The following is a 16,334-nucleotide window of genomic DNA, read 5'->3' as shown; positions in this document are numbered from 1 at the left end:
GCATTGAGAGCACTCCACGCCTTGCTGAGCAAACAGGAAGGGGAATTTCAAAATTCCCAGAAAATGTAACGGGCGTGTCTGATGGTTGGTCACCTGAGTGCAGGACAGTAGAGTTCAAAGTGAAGACCAGAGTGGCTAGAACAGGCATTGTGGGACACTTCTGGAGGCTGATCAGAGCGCATTAATAGACCAGGGCGTCCACACTGGTGCCGTGGTGGTCCAGCCAGGGCACAGCAAGTGTTATACTTCTTGTGGAGGTGGATTATCAGGGGCGTTCCAGCCGCGGAGTCCGGGCGCTCTACGTGCCTTGCCAGTGTGGACACCTCAGGAGTTAGGGTGCCAGGGGCTGACTTAATGCACTCTAACTTGCAAGTGTAGCCAAGCCCTTAGAGTTAGGCATGTGTTTAAGTGCTGGATTAGGGGCATTGTGGATAAGGCTAGGGAAGCAACAGGAAGAGAAGAGTCAGTGATGACTTCAGTGGAGGCAGTGCTGAGCTGCAGAAGGAGCAAGAAAGAAGAATGCTTGGGCTTAAGGCAGCAGCAGAGATGAGACAAATTTAGGAAAATGAACAAGCAGCATACAGCAAGACAGACACAGAGTGATTTCAACCAAAAAAATCAAAGCAAAGCCTGCCCAAACTTTGGGGAACAAACCCGTCCTTACCTGAACCCTGGGATCATTTTTGCAAAGCCAATCACTTTCTGTATGCTGTAGCTGACGAGGTCAGCCAGGTGAGGTAGCATGGTGAGGTGCGAGAGGTTAATATCCATGGAAGGGCTTTCGTCAGACTCCTCGTTCAGTGCCATGTTGGAGAACATTCTGTGCTCTACAGACTCTGTGGAGTGGAAAGAGGTTGATATTTATCTTGGCTGCACGGTTTCCCCATGATAGGAAGTTTGTTCTTCAGGATAAAAATCAACCAAGAGGAGAGAGTGTCAAAATAAATAACTGCACAACCACAACATTTGTATCCCAGTCCATGGGCACCATGTGCACCTTGCCCTTAGGGGACTTAGGCTAGGGAATATTTTAGTAAAAATGAGAGAGAGGAAGAGTATGCAACAATCTGTGTTTGAGTGAGCTGACTCATGCTACAGGGATTTTAGCTGTCCTTGGAAAAGGAGCCTTGAGGAGCCACTGCAGCACAATTAGGAGAATTTTGGAATCAAAGCAACACTAAAGCTCTGTTTATTTTGAAAATCTGCATCACATTCACCCACATCTCTCACCTGGCACCATTACCATCTGCCTCCAAGCAGTCTATATCCCCGCCTTGCCTAGTAACTCACATCACCCCATACCCAGGCACCAATATCCCCTGTGTTATAATCCCCCTGCTCCCTGATACCACCCCTACAACTATTTACCCCTAGCCAGTCTTCTGCTCCCTGCTCTTCCCTCACCCCGTTCCTCAGCTGTTTACCTATTTGCTATCCTCTCCCAACTTACCCCCACAGCTCCCTCCTGTTCAACAAAGCCATATGCCTACAGCAAACCCCTCCCAGTGAGGCCTCTATGGGTTCCTCTCCATCCCTGGCTTCCTCTCCATCCAGTCTCCACCTAAAGCAACCCCCCTCTCATGGTTGTCTCCTGCTCTCTGTAGCATCCCAATCAGCCACCCCTCCTCTGAGCCAGGTTCTCTCTTGCTCTCTAAAATCTGCAGAACCACTGGACTGGCGTAGCACGGAGCAGAAATGTCACAAAGGTATTTGCTTGAGGGTTTGCTAAGGTGATACCTTGTAGAGCAGCTGTCCTCTGCCATTACCTATTCCCTCCCAGCCACACAACCCTCCAGGCAGAGGAGTTGCTTCAGGTTTGGCGCAAGAGGGGATGCCTCTGATGCATCAAATGTGGAATTAGGCCATGATCCAACAAAACATTTAACACGCTTAACTTTAAACACACGAGCACTCACCCTGGACTATGCACGTGCTTACTGTTAGGTATGTATTTAAGTGTTTGGCAGGGTTGTGGGGGAAGGGGTTGCATTTCTTAAACAAAGATCATGAAGATCATGAAGACTCAGAAATGACAAACTGTCAAAATAACCGTTATTTAAAAACCCCACAGATTGCTTAAATCCCTACTCTGACTTATCCATGTGACTATTATTTGTAGGGGAGAAAGCCAATACCACGTATAATACCTGGAGAACAGCTGAAGGTATCTGAAGACTCTTCTGATGAGGAGCCATGCGTAAGGACCGATGATGATCTAGTTATTCTTTTGCTTGAGTTGGCTCTCACAGGAGGCTGGAACAGAATGCAGGAACTGATTATACCTCTGAGAAAGTGGGTTGACAAAGGAACACTGCATTTTTCTTTATTCTCTGTGTCCTCCCAGGTAGAGGGGCGCACTTCTTAAACATTGTCCTGGCCAAGGATAAGGGTACAATCCAGTGGACTATAGGATTTTGGAGGAGAATTTCCAAAAGTGCTCAGTGTTGGCCTACCTCTGCTTCCATTAATTTTGATGGGAGCAGAGCTGGACTGGTGCTGAGTGTTTTTGGAAACTTCACCTTGGTCTTTCCTATCTCTATTAGATTGCTCAGGTCATTCCTGGCTGACGCTGGACTTCTTCCTACGATACCCTGTCCAACGAGTAAAATATCATCAGGTTTTCCTCCACCACCACCATCATGGGAAAGAGCAGATTAGTCAATTGTTCCTGGGATGATTGTCATGACAATGTTGTCATGACAATGTTGCAAGGCTGATTTAGAAGTATTTTAAAATTGACTAACCAATAGCTTCTACCATGTATCCTCTTTTGCACTGGGACATTACTTTTTAATTCTGTTTTGTTGTGTATCTTCTGGGTTTAAGACACATTAAATATAATTCTATAATTAAAATTACCTAGTGATTGTGTTAAAGGTCTCAAAACTCACAGGGCAGATACATTAGGAATATTAGTAACTTAGGTTTTTCTTCTAATTTTAAGCTACTAGTGTTCCACTTCCTGGCCCAGATCCTTGGTTGTGTGAATCAGCCTATCAATGAAGCTAAGTTGATTTACATCAGCTGGGATCAGGCCTGCCATATTTAACCAGATCATCCAGCACATACTCAGGTTTTGAATATTAGTTTTCCGATCACTATTGATCTAAGAAAATAGTCAGCTACTCATTAATTTCCAGCTTATTAAAAAAAAATACTGTATCCGAGGCAGAGAAAGGTTTTATGCAATTGCTGCATGTTTGAATCTTGTGTTCCAGAGTCCTTGTATACCACTGAGGAATTTGACTAATTCAATACACATGTAGGCTCTGATTTGACCTATAGTACTTCTCTCATGGATGGCAACTGGAATGGATTCATACATTTTAAGGTCAGAGCTTAGGGGGATCATTAGGATCTAGTCTGATCTACATAACACCAACCACAGAGAACTTCACCCAGTAATTTCTGATTCAAGCCCACAGCTTCTGTTAGAGCTATAGCAAGTCACCCATTTTTTCATGTTCTGTGTATATATAAATCTCCTCATTGTATTTTCCACTGAATGCATCCGATGAAGTGAGCTGTAGCTCATGAAAGCTTATGCTCAAATAAATTGGTTAGTCTCTAAGGTACCACAAGTACTCCTTTTCTTTTTGTGAATACAGACTAACACGGCTGCTACTCTGAAACCTGTCTTTTAGAAAGACATCCAGTCTTGATTTAAAGCCTTCCAGTGATTGACAACTGCCACTGTCATTTGTGGCAAGATTCTGAGCCCCAATTATATAAACAGAATGACATTTTGGGAGAACAGCACATGGGCACTTTCACTGATAGTCAGTGAGTGCCCTAAGATCACACGTTCTGAACCTGGGGGAGCCATAAACAAGATTCAGGGCATCATGACCACCTTTCTTCCCCATATGACTAGTTAGGAGGAAGATCTCAAAACTTTACATTGTAACACTGGGTCATGGTATGGAAGAGGTAGAGACTACTACTTAGCTTATCTATCAGAATTTTGGCACAGCCTTCTACCACCACCAGAGGTCCTCCTAGTAACAGCAAACGGGAAGTCTTCGCATGAAAGCTAAGGGAGAGAAAGCAGGTCCTGGAACATACCCGGAACTGGGTGAAGTCAGAATAGGTTGGGTCATAAGTTTTGCGATGGGCCTCGAGAAGAATGTCAACGACTCTCTGTTGCTCCTCCGATAATTTGGGCTTCATGCTCTCTTTAAGAGCCTCCTCTTCCTTCCTCTTCGTTATCATCTCTCTCTTCCTCTGGACCTCCTCATCTGTCAGAATGACTGTTTACAAACATGTGGCAAGGGGAAGAGAATGAACAAGAGTAAAAAATCAACATCCTGGAATTATCTACAAATACTTAGAAACTGGGTAAAACCAAAAGTCATTGTAGAAGATGTCTCAAAAGTGAGCTCCAGAGTAAATACCCTGTCCCTTTTGTATTGCTACTTAATAATTAAACCGGTATTTTCTCCCTCTTGTTTTAAATCTGCTGAATTAGCAGGTCACTGCTTCCTGCTGCTATTTAAATCCTGATTTAGCAATGTCACATCTCCCATAATTCTAGAGAAGCATTTGATCCAGTGTTAGATAGAATGAGAAAGAGAGAGGTGAGGAATTTTGGCATCACCATACATGTTCTAGACCCCAGCCTTGCAGCTTGTTGCATGTGGGTGAACTTCTGTGGAGAGCCCTAAAAAAGTCTGCAGACTGCCTTGCTCAGACCCAAAGAGCTCAGTGTAAGATCAACAGCTAGTCTCCCTTACCAAAAGATATCACCTCACCCACCTTGTCTCTTTGCTCACTCAAGGTCTAGATCCTGCAGTTGATATTAAGAACATAAGAACAGCCATACTGGGTCAGAACAATGGCCCAGTATCCTGTCTTCTGAAAATGTCAGTGCCAGATACTTCAGAGGAAATGAACAGAACAGGGCAATTTCAAGTGATCCATCTCAGTCATCCAGTCCCAGCTCCTGGTAGTTGGAAGTTTAGGGACACCTGGAGCCTGGGATGCATCCCTGACCATCTTGGCTAATAGCCATTGATGGCCCTAGCCTTACTTAACTTATCTTTTTGGAACCAAGTTATAATTTTGGCCTTCACAACATTCCATGGAAATGAGTTCCACATGTTGACCATGTGTTGTGTAAACAGAAGTACTTCCTTTTGTTTCAGAGTAGCAGCCATGTTAGTCTGTATTGGTAAAAAGAAAAGGAGGACTAGTGGCACCTTAGAGACTAACCAATTTATTTGAGCATGAGCTTTCGTAAGCTACAGCTCACTTCATCAGATGCTACTCTGAAACCTGTCTAGTAGAATGGGTAATCTCCTACTTCAGGGAATTTTGAGCAGGGGAGGAAGTATCAGATTGAAAATTCTTTGTGTGTGCTGAATGCCCCTCTTGATCATACGAGAATTTAGTCTGTAACTCTACAATTCCTACATTCTAAACTAAAATGCATCAAAGTTCAAGAGGTCATCAAACGGGAAAAAGCCCAAGATGTTCAGTGATCTAGATGAGGAGTCTTTCAAAGAGCTGATTTCACGTACTGTTTACATCCTAAAATTTAGGAAGATGACGTGTATACGAAAGAGGTACTAGAGCTCTTTTTGCAAGTCTTCATTCTGGTTCTTGCATTTTTAGAAGACAGCAACAAACTGCTCCACATTCTTGTGAAGTTAACATTTTCAATTAACAAAGGAATTGTTAAAGGAAAAAAGTGACAAACTGAAAGTACAGTAAATCTTTTTTGCACGTACAATGCAAGTTTTTCCCATTTCTTTATCCCCACCCCTAAAATGTCTCATCAGGTTTCACTTCTGTGCTTTATTGCACCATCAAAACTCCTGAAGAGAATTCTAGACTTGTAATTAAAATGCTCCATGCATTACTCTGAACAGTGTACATTCCACAGACATGGTAGAATGCAAAAGGCAGATTCTCAATCCCTCTTTGAAAACACTGACAATTTACAGGTTCGTGGTCAGGAAGGGTTTGCATTACACTCTGTAGATACTGTTGTTGAGAAGTGGCAGCATTTCCTTCTCTGATTGCATAGATTAATTTGGGCAAGTGTGCACAGTTCAGTTACAGTACACATAGCAATATTTGTGCAGCAAAAGCTACCTGAATCTGCTATGAACACAAGCTATGCCCTGCTCACAATTAAACTTATTATTAGTAAACATCAGCAGTTTTCATGGGATTTTTTTTTTAAATGAACATATAGTATAGGCTTAAAACTCACTAATCAGAATGTGGAGGGTTCCTAAAGGACCAAGCAGACTCATCTCTATATACTCAGGCCTTGATTCAGCAAGGCAGTAAGCACATGCTTAGCTTTAAGCACATCTTTTAGCGAGACCTATGCATGAGCTGAAGCAATTTGTTGAATTGGGGCCTTTGTACAGATCAGGATTCTGCACTCTGAATGAACAGTCACAGCTGTTTTGGCAAACAAAAGTCAATCACCATTTTCTCTAATCACTGGTCTTTAAACCCATTACTGGTCCCTTAACCGAACAGTGCTTTTTTGGCTCTGGTCTAGAATTGATTTTAACAATTTCCAGGACTTAAACCAGTGTCCTTTGAGCTGTCCGAAAACAAAGGAAAATTATGTTTGAGATTCTAGCTCCACAAAACGCAGGAAATTCAAGTCATTGTTCTTCCTTTGACCATAGCTTGTCTCCTTTCCACATATGTATATTTCTGTTCAGAATATTAGTTTTGCCACCTCAGTACTATGTATGGACAGTACTGGTTTCTAGCTATCAAACACACTTGCCTAGATTTCAACATACAGGTTGTGATATTCCGTACCCCAAAGCAACACCCTAGTATCCCCATATTTACCTAGGTGATCTAATTATATGTTTTGTGCAAAGTACGCCTTGTAAGGGATCATTCTAAAAGTCTTGATCTGTTGAACATTAATAGCCTGTTGGATTGCACGTGCTGTCATTGTATCTGAAGTTATGAATATTGACTCTGTACCAGTATTTCAAATGTGTTTGCTCCTGCGGTGACACCCACAAGGTAGTTTACATCCACTCTAGCCAGCACATTGTGGATGAACCATTCAACGTCATGGCCCATTAAGAAACACAACAGGCCATGGAAGAAGCTAATCCCAGACCTGATGGACTTTCCTGTGAAAGTTCTAGTCAGGATATGGGTAATGGCCCCTGCTGTGACTCATCGAAGCATGCAAGGGCATGTGATCAGCTCATGTGACACTGGACTCCATCTTATGCCTGTACTTTTCCACTAACTGTGCTGGGGGGTTTGTTTGGGACAATGAAGTTCCCTCCACATTGAAGAAGCTATAAAAGGAGGAAGTGACATCATCACTTGGCTTCACTCCCCTGGAACTCAACACCTGGAAACACCTTAGGAACAAAGAAAGGAAGTGGTCCCAGGCTGAAGGGATTTCTAGCCTGTGTATGGAAGACTGGTGGACTGTTTGTACCATAAGGGTGAGACAGCACTTGATTAAAATCTTGTCTAGAGTACAGAACTTAGATTGCAATTTTGTTTTATTTCTTAGGTAACCAAGTTTGATCTGTGTGCTATTATTTATAATCACTTACATTCTCTCTTTCTGTAGTTAATAAATCGGTTTTATATTTTTTACCTAAAACAGTGTGTTGTTTGAAGTGGAAAGGGAACAGGGGCAGGAACAGGGGCAGGTGCACTGCCCTCTCCACATTGAGGGAGGGACGGACTGGAAAATAAACTTACACTGGTCAGGCTTTTGAGTAGGGCAAGACTGTATAGCTCTGGGGTCCTAGGCTGGGAAGCTGGCTGGTGCCTCCACAGGCGCCAGCTTCCTCTGGGCTCTAGGGGTGCTCAAACCCTTGCCCCCACTCTCACCCCCCCGCCTCTTCCTGACCAGGTCCACCCCAGACCCTGCCCCCACCCCTTCTCCCAAGCTCCCGCCCCGCCCTGTCTCTTCCCACCTCTGCTCCACCCCAGTCCTGCCTCTTTAGGCCCAGTTTTGCCCCCTCCCCCAAGCACACCCCATACCTGCTCCTCCCCCTCCCTTCCAGTGCCTCCTGCAAGCCATGAAACAGCTGATTGTAGTAGGTGGGAGACGCTGGGAGGGAGGGGGAGGAGTTGAGTGGAGAGGCCAGTGGCGGGTGGGAGGTGCTGTGGGGGAGGGAGAGCTGGCTGCCGGTGCGTGCTTCCGCCCCCCCATGAGTGCTCCAGCCCTGGAGCACCGACACAGTTGGTGCCTAGGGGAGCCTCTCTGTTGTTGGCTCATGAGTGGCATGTCCCTGTCTCCGTATGGCTGTGTAAGTGCAAGACCTGGAGAGAACTGCAGCTTGTCACAGCCTCACAGTGTGTGGGGGGGGGAGCCCAGATTGGTATGCCAGAGGGCTCAGCAGTACCCCAGTTCCAGGTTGCACCCCAGGGAAGTCCATCACACATGTCTGCAGACATGCAGAAGCATCAGCTCTTGAGTACTTGGTCCCATACAGCGCATGTGGGACAAGAGATTTTTCTAAACCCTTACATGCCTTGCTCTTTCTAAATAAAATCTTTGCAAAAATGTCTGTCGGTCCAATCCTGCAATGTGCTTAACATCTTCAACTGTCCCTGAAGTCAATGGGAGTTAAGGGTGCTCAGCACCTGTAGTATCAGGCTCTGAAACGCAAGTTTTCCCATAGAAAACAAGAAGAGGGTTAGGTTTATAGCTGGGTTTTCAAAAAGCTCAGCACCCAAGCAAGAGGAGCTGCTGGGTGCAGAATACCTTTGAAAGTCTGGCAACTTATTTAGGTGCCTAAATTGGAAATAAGCTGTTTTGAAAATCTAGCTTCAATTGTGGGTGCTGAGTTTCTTTTCAAAATCTAGTTCTTACAGTTCTTGAGCTATGAGCGAGTCATTCTGGTAAAGCACTGACCACACACCCCTTTCCACATTTGGAAATTTGTTGTTTGGTGTCTATACGTGCTACCACAAAGCAATCAGGACTGGGACTTCAGTGTTTTACGTGCTGCCACAAAAATCTTATAGGCCAACTAAAAAGAGGCCCCACAGAATTCCATAAAGATTTCTCCAGACAATTTACTTTTGGGGTGAGAACAAGCACAAACTACTTCTGCTCAAATGGTACCTTTATTAAAAAGCTCCAAGCATCTGAAAAGTATAAGCAATTGAAGAGCTTTAAAACCACAACTACATTGCTATTTTCAGAAGATTATAATATACCCTGTGGCATAAGCAGCATAGAGATTTTATCACCTTATTGATAGGTTTCAGAGTAACAGCCGTGTTAGTCTGTATTCACAAAAAGAAAAGGAGTACTTGTGGCACCTTAGAGACTAACCAATTTATTTAAGCATAAGCTTTTGTGAGCTACAGCTCACTTCATCTGATGATAGCTCACGAAAGCTTATGCTCAAATAAATGTGTTAGTCTTTTAAGGTGCCACAAGTACTCCTTTTCTATCAGCTTATTTTATCTTTTGATAGAGATTAAGATAGCAACCACAGGTGGGGTTTTTTCCATCTATATTTAAACCCAAAGCCAAGCAGTCATAGACAGGTCCTGTTTTAATACAGTGACATAACTCAGCAAAGCAAATACACCTTGAAGGGTAGGTAATAAACCCTAAATATAGCAAAGAAGAATTTCACATTTGTTAAGACATTAATCGTCTTTTAACCTATCATTAACAAATAAAAAAATAGATTTCATCTTATGACTGGAGGCTTTTTGCCGACATTAGGTTCCAGGAATACTCTACGTTGGTAGGTTAAGGTGGAGTTCGGAATGAAAGGTTTGGCAAGAAAAAGAGAAGCAATACACTTGATGTAGCTGTACTCAGAGGTAAGGTAAGGTACAATAGCAGTGCTATGTAGCTTTCAGTTACAGCCTCAGGGTTTAGCCGCTGGTATTTTTCCAATACCTTTTTTGAAGTTGCATAACACTCTACATGCCTCAAAATGATTTAAAATCTAGGAGGCAGCTACCTGAACATTTCAGGCCAGAGGGTTACACTAGCGATTAGAATACTACCATTAGTTCTTAAGCAATATGTTTTTGTAAAATCATTTTTATGTTTGTTTACAAATTAATCTGAATAAGAGACGGACTATTACAAATTCCCCTTTAATACGCAGCCTTCGATAGCAAAGTGAGGACTGCTAAATTTTAATGGGAAACTGCTAAAGAATTAGCAGGGGAAGGAGCTTTAGGACTAGTAGATGCATTGCTAGAATCAGATATCTGCAAATATAAAGAAATAAAAGTAGTGGGCAAAGTTAAGATCTCCTGAAACAAACATGCTTTTGGGGGGCTGTGAATCTTTACTCTTCAATATTAAGTTACAATTACACAGTTTACTTTGGTTAGCAGGTAGAAGAGCTAGAAAGCAAAAACATCAAGCCAAGCTGAACAAAAGCTTTGTCCTGACTACAGCTGTGCAGAGAAGACAGAAAAAGGAGACAGCTATCACACTGTAAAAATCCTAGTAGAGACAAAGCACAGGTAGGTTTTATTTCAATGTAGCTTTTCTGCGTCAGCCTCACAGAAGGGGGGTACGAGGTAGATGCACAACTTTTCTGCAGTGAACATTAGCCTAGGATTTAAAAGGTGTGTGAGAATGTGTTAGCTAGTGTGTTTTATGCTGCTTTGTCCACACTAGCGATTTAGAACATGCTAGCTAACATCTTTAAATCCTAGTGGAGATCAACCGAAAGGTGGCACAAATCAAGGGGTATATTTTGAAGCGTGGGCCTATGCTACCTAGATCTCTGCATAAAGAAAAGGAGTACTTGTGGCACCTTAGAGACTAACAAATTTATTTGAGCATAAGCTTTTGTGAGCTACAGCTCACTTCATCGGATGCATACAGTGGACAATACAGTGGGGAGATTTTATATACACAGAGAACATGAAACAATGGGTGTTACCATACACACTGTAAGGAGAGTGATCAGGTAAGGTGAGCTATTACCAGCAGGAGAGAAAAAAAACACTTTTGTAGTGATAATCAAGGTGGGCCATTTCCAGCAGTTGACAAGAATGTGTGAGGAACAGTTGTGGGGGGGGGGGGGAAACAGGGGATGACACAAACATGGGGAAATAGTTTTACTTTTTGTAATGACACATCCACTCCCAGTCTTTATTCAAGCCTAATGTAATGGTGTCCAGATTGCAAATTAATTCCAATTCAGCAGTCTCTCATTGGAGTCTGTTTTTGAAGTTCTTTTGTTGAAGAATTGCAACTTTTAGGTCTGTAACAGAGTGACCAGAGAGATTGAAGTGTTCTCCACAGGTTTTTGCATGTCCATTATCAGCCTGCAAAGTCATGGCACTCATCAGTCCAGAGAGAGCGATAAAGATCTTTCAAGACAATGCAAGCCAGTGAGTGGTAGTAAAATTAAAATGATCACCACTCGACAGCTATGGGTGAAAGATTAACAGGGTAGATAGGTGCTTAACAGTGACAGATAAGGAGATTAGGAGGACGGTGGGCAAGGTTATCATGTTACACTTACAAAAACACTCTTGAGGGAGTGTGGTGGTGGTGGGCACGGAGGGTATTCAGATGCACTCAGAGAAGCTATATGCGAAAATGCTCACAGAGCAATGGCAAGGAATCACACCCTTTTACAAGGAAAGGGACCATGTCATTCTGGGGAGAACAATAAAAGCAGAATGTAGAGCCAGATGTTCAGAGTGTGCTCAGTACCAACAACTGGACCAGAGTTTATCGAAACCTCCCATTGTTTAAAATAAGCTCCTTTGTCATGCAAGGTGCTGAATTTTGATTAGAGAGTTTGAATATCCAGTCCTTATTTAGGTGCCTGAATAGGAGTTACAGACCAGGATTCTTATGTCAGATTTGCAAGAGAATGACGTTATTATGGTGAGGAAGCTCAGAAAGCCCTTCGACTCTATTAGTGAAACTCACCCTTTTGCAAAGGAACAACAGGAGATCTATGCACCACCTGAGCCCCATCTGAGGGTTTACGAGTGGCGTGAAGTGCTGGCTCTCTGCAAACGAGCAAAAAATTAATTCTAAATTCCCTGTAGAGGTTAATTGGAGACCACTGAGTCACAACAAAACGAGCTATTCCAGATTCTTCAGAAGAGTGAACACCACACAATGCTACTGGGCACCAATCTCGATTGGGTTACTGGGTATTACTGAACTACATAACTATGCTTGGAAGGAATCGATTTTTAATTGGTGAATGTTGATTTCACCGCACACATAAACCAACAAAAATATTTCAATAATAAATACTAATAGTAACAAGAAAAATGCTGCTTGAGAACTTAGTAGGTGTTGTGATGCAAAAAGTTAAAGCTTTATAATAATTAAAACACAATTTGTCAACATCACGTCAAAATATACAAAGTAAATATCCTAAAACAAACTCTACCATCGTTAAATAATTGTCTGACCCCCCAACATCTGACCCCCCCCACCATGAAAATTTAAATAAATAAAAATAAAAACCGCTTAAAAGTAAACATTGATACTACCAAAATTATATTAAAAATAAAAATTGAATTCTGCCAAGCCTATATACAAGTATGGCATAATAAATACCATAATTGTCAAGAAGCCAGCCAGGTAGGGTCTAGAAGAAATCTACTTCTACTAGGATTTTATACGACAAGTCCTAGGCCTGGTCTACACTAGGAAATTAGGTCAGTATAACTTTGTCACTCAGGGGTGTGAAAAATCCACACCTGAGTGACACAGTTAAACCGACCTAACCCCCCCCTATAGACAGGGATAGTTAGATGGGAGAATTCTCCTATCAGCCTAGCTACTGCCTCTCAGGAAGGTGGATTACCTATGCCCATGGGAGAACCCCTCCTATCGGCATAGGTAGTGTCTTCATTGAAGGGTTCCGGCTGCAGTAGTGTAGCTGCATCACTGTAGCATTTTAATTTCTTCGCTTAAGAGTGCCACCAATTAACTGGGTTCAGCAACAGTTCTGTTGTATTCAGCTTCAATACACCCATTCACCAGCTTCCAGACACTTTCCCAGAGAGGGGACATGCCTGAATACTACTGAGGGCAAACTCCTACTCTTGTATCCTCCACCAGATGGATTGTGATATGCCACACATCGTTAACACAATCACACTTGTTAGTTCCGGAGACAGGAATGATTTAAGGAAAGTATACTATACTTACACCAATCAGCCCCGTTTAAATGCTTAGAAAGTGGAAAATGTTAACTTTAAAAGGTGCTGACAAAATGGGTTAATTTTAATTCTAACTAAAGGATAGCAACTTCAACCCAATCAAAGCAAAAACATTGCAAATCATTGCTTCTGCAGAAGTGAGCATGCTGGCAAATTTACACTCCCTAATCCTGTTTTGTAATCCATCCAGATCTTCTTTCACTATAAAGAGGCTATATAATGAAGCAGCGAGTTCCTCATTTGTTCTGTCACCAAATTGAGCGCTGTCTGTTGCATGAAGCATTTTGGAAGACTAAACATGGTGGGGCTGGATCCTGCTTCCACAGAAGTCAAACCTCACTGATGTCACTGGGAACAGGACAGGGCCTTGTAGAGCATCTGCAGTAACTCACCCACAATTTCACATTTGACTGCCAGTCACTGAAAGCAAAAAGAAAAGGAGTACTTGTGGCACCTTAGAGACTAACCAATTTATTTGAGCATGAGCTTTCGTGAGCTACAGCTCACTTCATCAGATGTTTACATGAAGTGAGCTGTAGCTCACGAAAGCTCATGCTCAAATAAATTGGTTAGTCTCTAAGGTGCCACAAGTACTCCTTTTCTTTTTGCGAATACAGACTAACACGGCTGTTCCTCTGAAACCTGTCACTGAAAGCAGTTATCAGCTTTGCCAGCTCCATGTGCTTTGCCAGGGCTTCATCAAGAGTCCAAATGTTACTGGATCTTTAAAAATATTGCAGTGGAATACAAGATTATTTCAATTACAGAGAAAACTGGAACCCTTTTCTTTTAAAGCTTGTCTTTAATAGATGTATATTGAATTCAGGTTGAAAGATTTCTGCCACGTTGGCAGTTTGTGCAAGACTTAAGATGTAGGAAATGAATCGCTACAGCTGAACACTTCTCAACCTATGGAAAGTTAAGTATTTCCATAGACACAATTTCAGCTAATGGAGAAGGACAACATAATCTCACGCATGTGCTTTGTACTTGAGGCAAAGCTGGAGTCATTAAACCCTTGATGTTAGAGATTTACCCTCAGTAGAGCCAAGGGTCAGGCAAGAGGATTTAAAACACTCAAAGAGCTGTCAGTGACATCACAGGACACACAGCATGGCTGGAGGATTGTTAGATTACAAAGAACTTGTATAAAAAGTCCCGGGAAAACATGTTGACCATCATTCTCTGCCAAATAGCAGCAGTATATGGCTACAGATCAACAATGGAGCTATAAAGGGTGCAATGTTGTGATAATCTGGCCTATACACTTACTCTCATTGTAAAGTGAACTGTAAAAAGTATGCAAAAATTCATAAAATGTCATGGTAACCTCTCCTAACAAACGTTGATGGGAGAAGGTATGAAAAGGAGACAAAAACTGAATTAGTCTAAACAAAAAAGCCTACTGATATAACTCAAGCACTACGTCAAGATCCTGCTTAGTAAACCAGAAAATGTGGGTCCAGAAATCAATGAACCAAAATTGATGGATCCAAAACTAGGCCTAATTGGTGGACAAAATAATATTCCACCCATCACTCCCTTTTTGGGTCCTTAAAGAAAGACTTTGTAAGGAAAAACATGGAAGATCAGACAGAAGCTACTGAAGCAAGCTTCACCATCAAGGCTGCCACCACCACTTTTTCCCCCGGCACCCATTGTCTTAACCCTGAGGGGTGTCTTGAGCAGATTGGGGCAGAGGGTGCGATCCAGATAACATTACCACCACCCCTACCAGCTCCAGCTGAATCCCAAACACACCACCAGACATTAAACAGGAGCAGACTTTACCAGTAGCAAGAGCTCCAGCAGTTACTACCGTCTAAGAAAAAAGAAAAGGAGTACTTGTGGCATCTTAGAGAGCTTATGCTCAAATAAATTTTTGTTAGTGTCTAAGGTGCCACAAGTCCTCCTGTTCTTTTTGCGAATACAGACTAACACGGCTGCCACTCTGAAACCTACCACCTAAGAGGCTGTCAAACTAGGGCTTTTCTTTCCCATTCTCCAGCTACATGGAAATGGAACACGGAATATTGTTAAAATGAAAGCCTTGTTTAATATTTTACATTTCAAGTGCTTTACCTGTTTTTCTTTTTTTTTTCTTTAATAAAAGAATAAAAGATTTTTAATGGTGTATTGCTATGGTACTAGGCAGGCTGAGGGCCCTGTATACCAAACCCTGGACCTTGTTTATCACTGTTCAGTGTTGGATGGTGACTGAGTTATGTTAACACCCCCCAGGCATTTTGTTCAGAATGAAAGCCAGCAGACCAGCTCTTCAGCCTGGCTGTCAGCGTACACGCTGACCAAGTGCTATCTGTGAATCCACAGTTGGGTTCCTGACATGCAATTTGTGTGGCTCTTCCTGTAAATGCTTCCTGAGATTTCTACAGAACTACACAGACTCTCTGCTGCGCATGAGGGCTCTGCTCAAGTCTGTTACCCGTCAGCAGATGGCAGAACATTCCCTTTAATAGGAGAATTTAAGACAGCCAAATGAAAGGGTCGAGATGTTCAGGATCCTGTCTGGATCGGCAGCAGTGGGGACTGGCCACATCAGGGGGCTCACAATCCAGCCAGACTATAGCTGACTTTGCATCTGAACTGCAACACAAAACACAATAGAAACTCCCAAAGCAGTGGTAACTTTACAATGATTCATAGTTAGGCAAGAGATATTGGTAGTATAAGAGACCAATTCCAGGATGCTAGACTATGCAAATTTATAAATAGATTGATGAATCATAACTCCACACGACAGGGCTGGTCACATAGCTGCCACAGGACTCTATGTACCCTGGATTTTCTGGTGTTTTTCCACATTTAATACAAAAATAGGATTGAGAATCACACATGGGTGTGCCAGGAGTGATCCCCTGGATCACTCAATCTGATCCCTGCAACATCACAAGGCAACTCAGTCCCAACCGATGGTTTCAAAGACACACACCGGGTCCAGCTTCATACTGGATCACAAAATGAGGAAGCCTCTTTACTGCCCTTCTGCCAGTGCCTTGTCTTGTGAGAAGCAGCAGCAGCACTGCCTGCAGAAATGGAAAGACGAATAGCTTAAAACTGCTCCTGTCAGTGCTTTGCGGCCACCTCTGCCCCTTCCAACCCCTCAATGCTGCTGCCACCACCACCTGTGGATCTCATTCCACGAGAACTACTGGCATCGTGCCCTTTGAAAG

The 16,334-nt window shown here is 42.8% G+C and overlaps 1 protein-coding gene across 6 annotated transcripts in view; it reads right to left on the bottom strand.

Annotated features, from left to right (window-relative positions):
* Positions 1 to 16,334, bottom strand: part of VDR (vitamin D receptor) — a 122,589-nt gene that overhangs the window by 18,477 nt on the left and 87,778 nt on the right. For all 6 annotated transcript variants that reach the window (XM_078849715.1, XM_078849712.1, XM_078849716.1 and 3 more), the window contains 3 exons: positions 4,066 to 4,250; positions 2,148 to 2,253; positions 665 to 836 (listed from right to left, as the gene is read on the bottom strand). In XM_078849715.1, the coding sequence (XP_078705841.1) occupies positions 665 to 836; positions 2,148 to 2,253; positions 4,066 to 4,250 (463 nt within the window). The remainder of the gene's footprint in view (positions 1 to 664; positions 837 to 2,147; positions 2,254 to 4,065; positions 4,251 to 16,334) is intronic.

Source organism: Lepidochelys kempii, chromosome 20 (genome assembly GCF_965140285.1).
Source record: "Lepidochelys kempii isolate rLepKem1 chromosome 20, rLepKem1.hap1, whole genome shotgun sequence".
NCBI lineage: Eukaryota > Metazoa > Chordata > Testudines > Cheloniidae > Lepidochelys > Lepidochelys kempii.
Note: the sequence above shows the minus strand (reverse complement) of the source record. Positions and strands in the feature narration are given on the sequence as shown.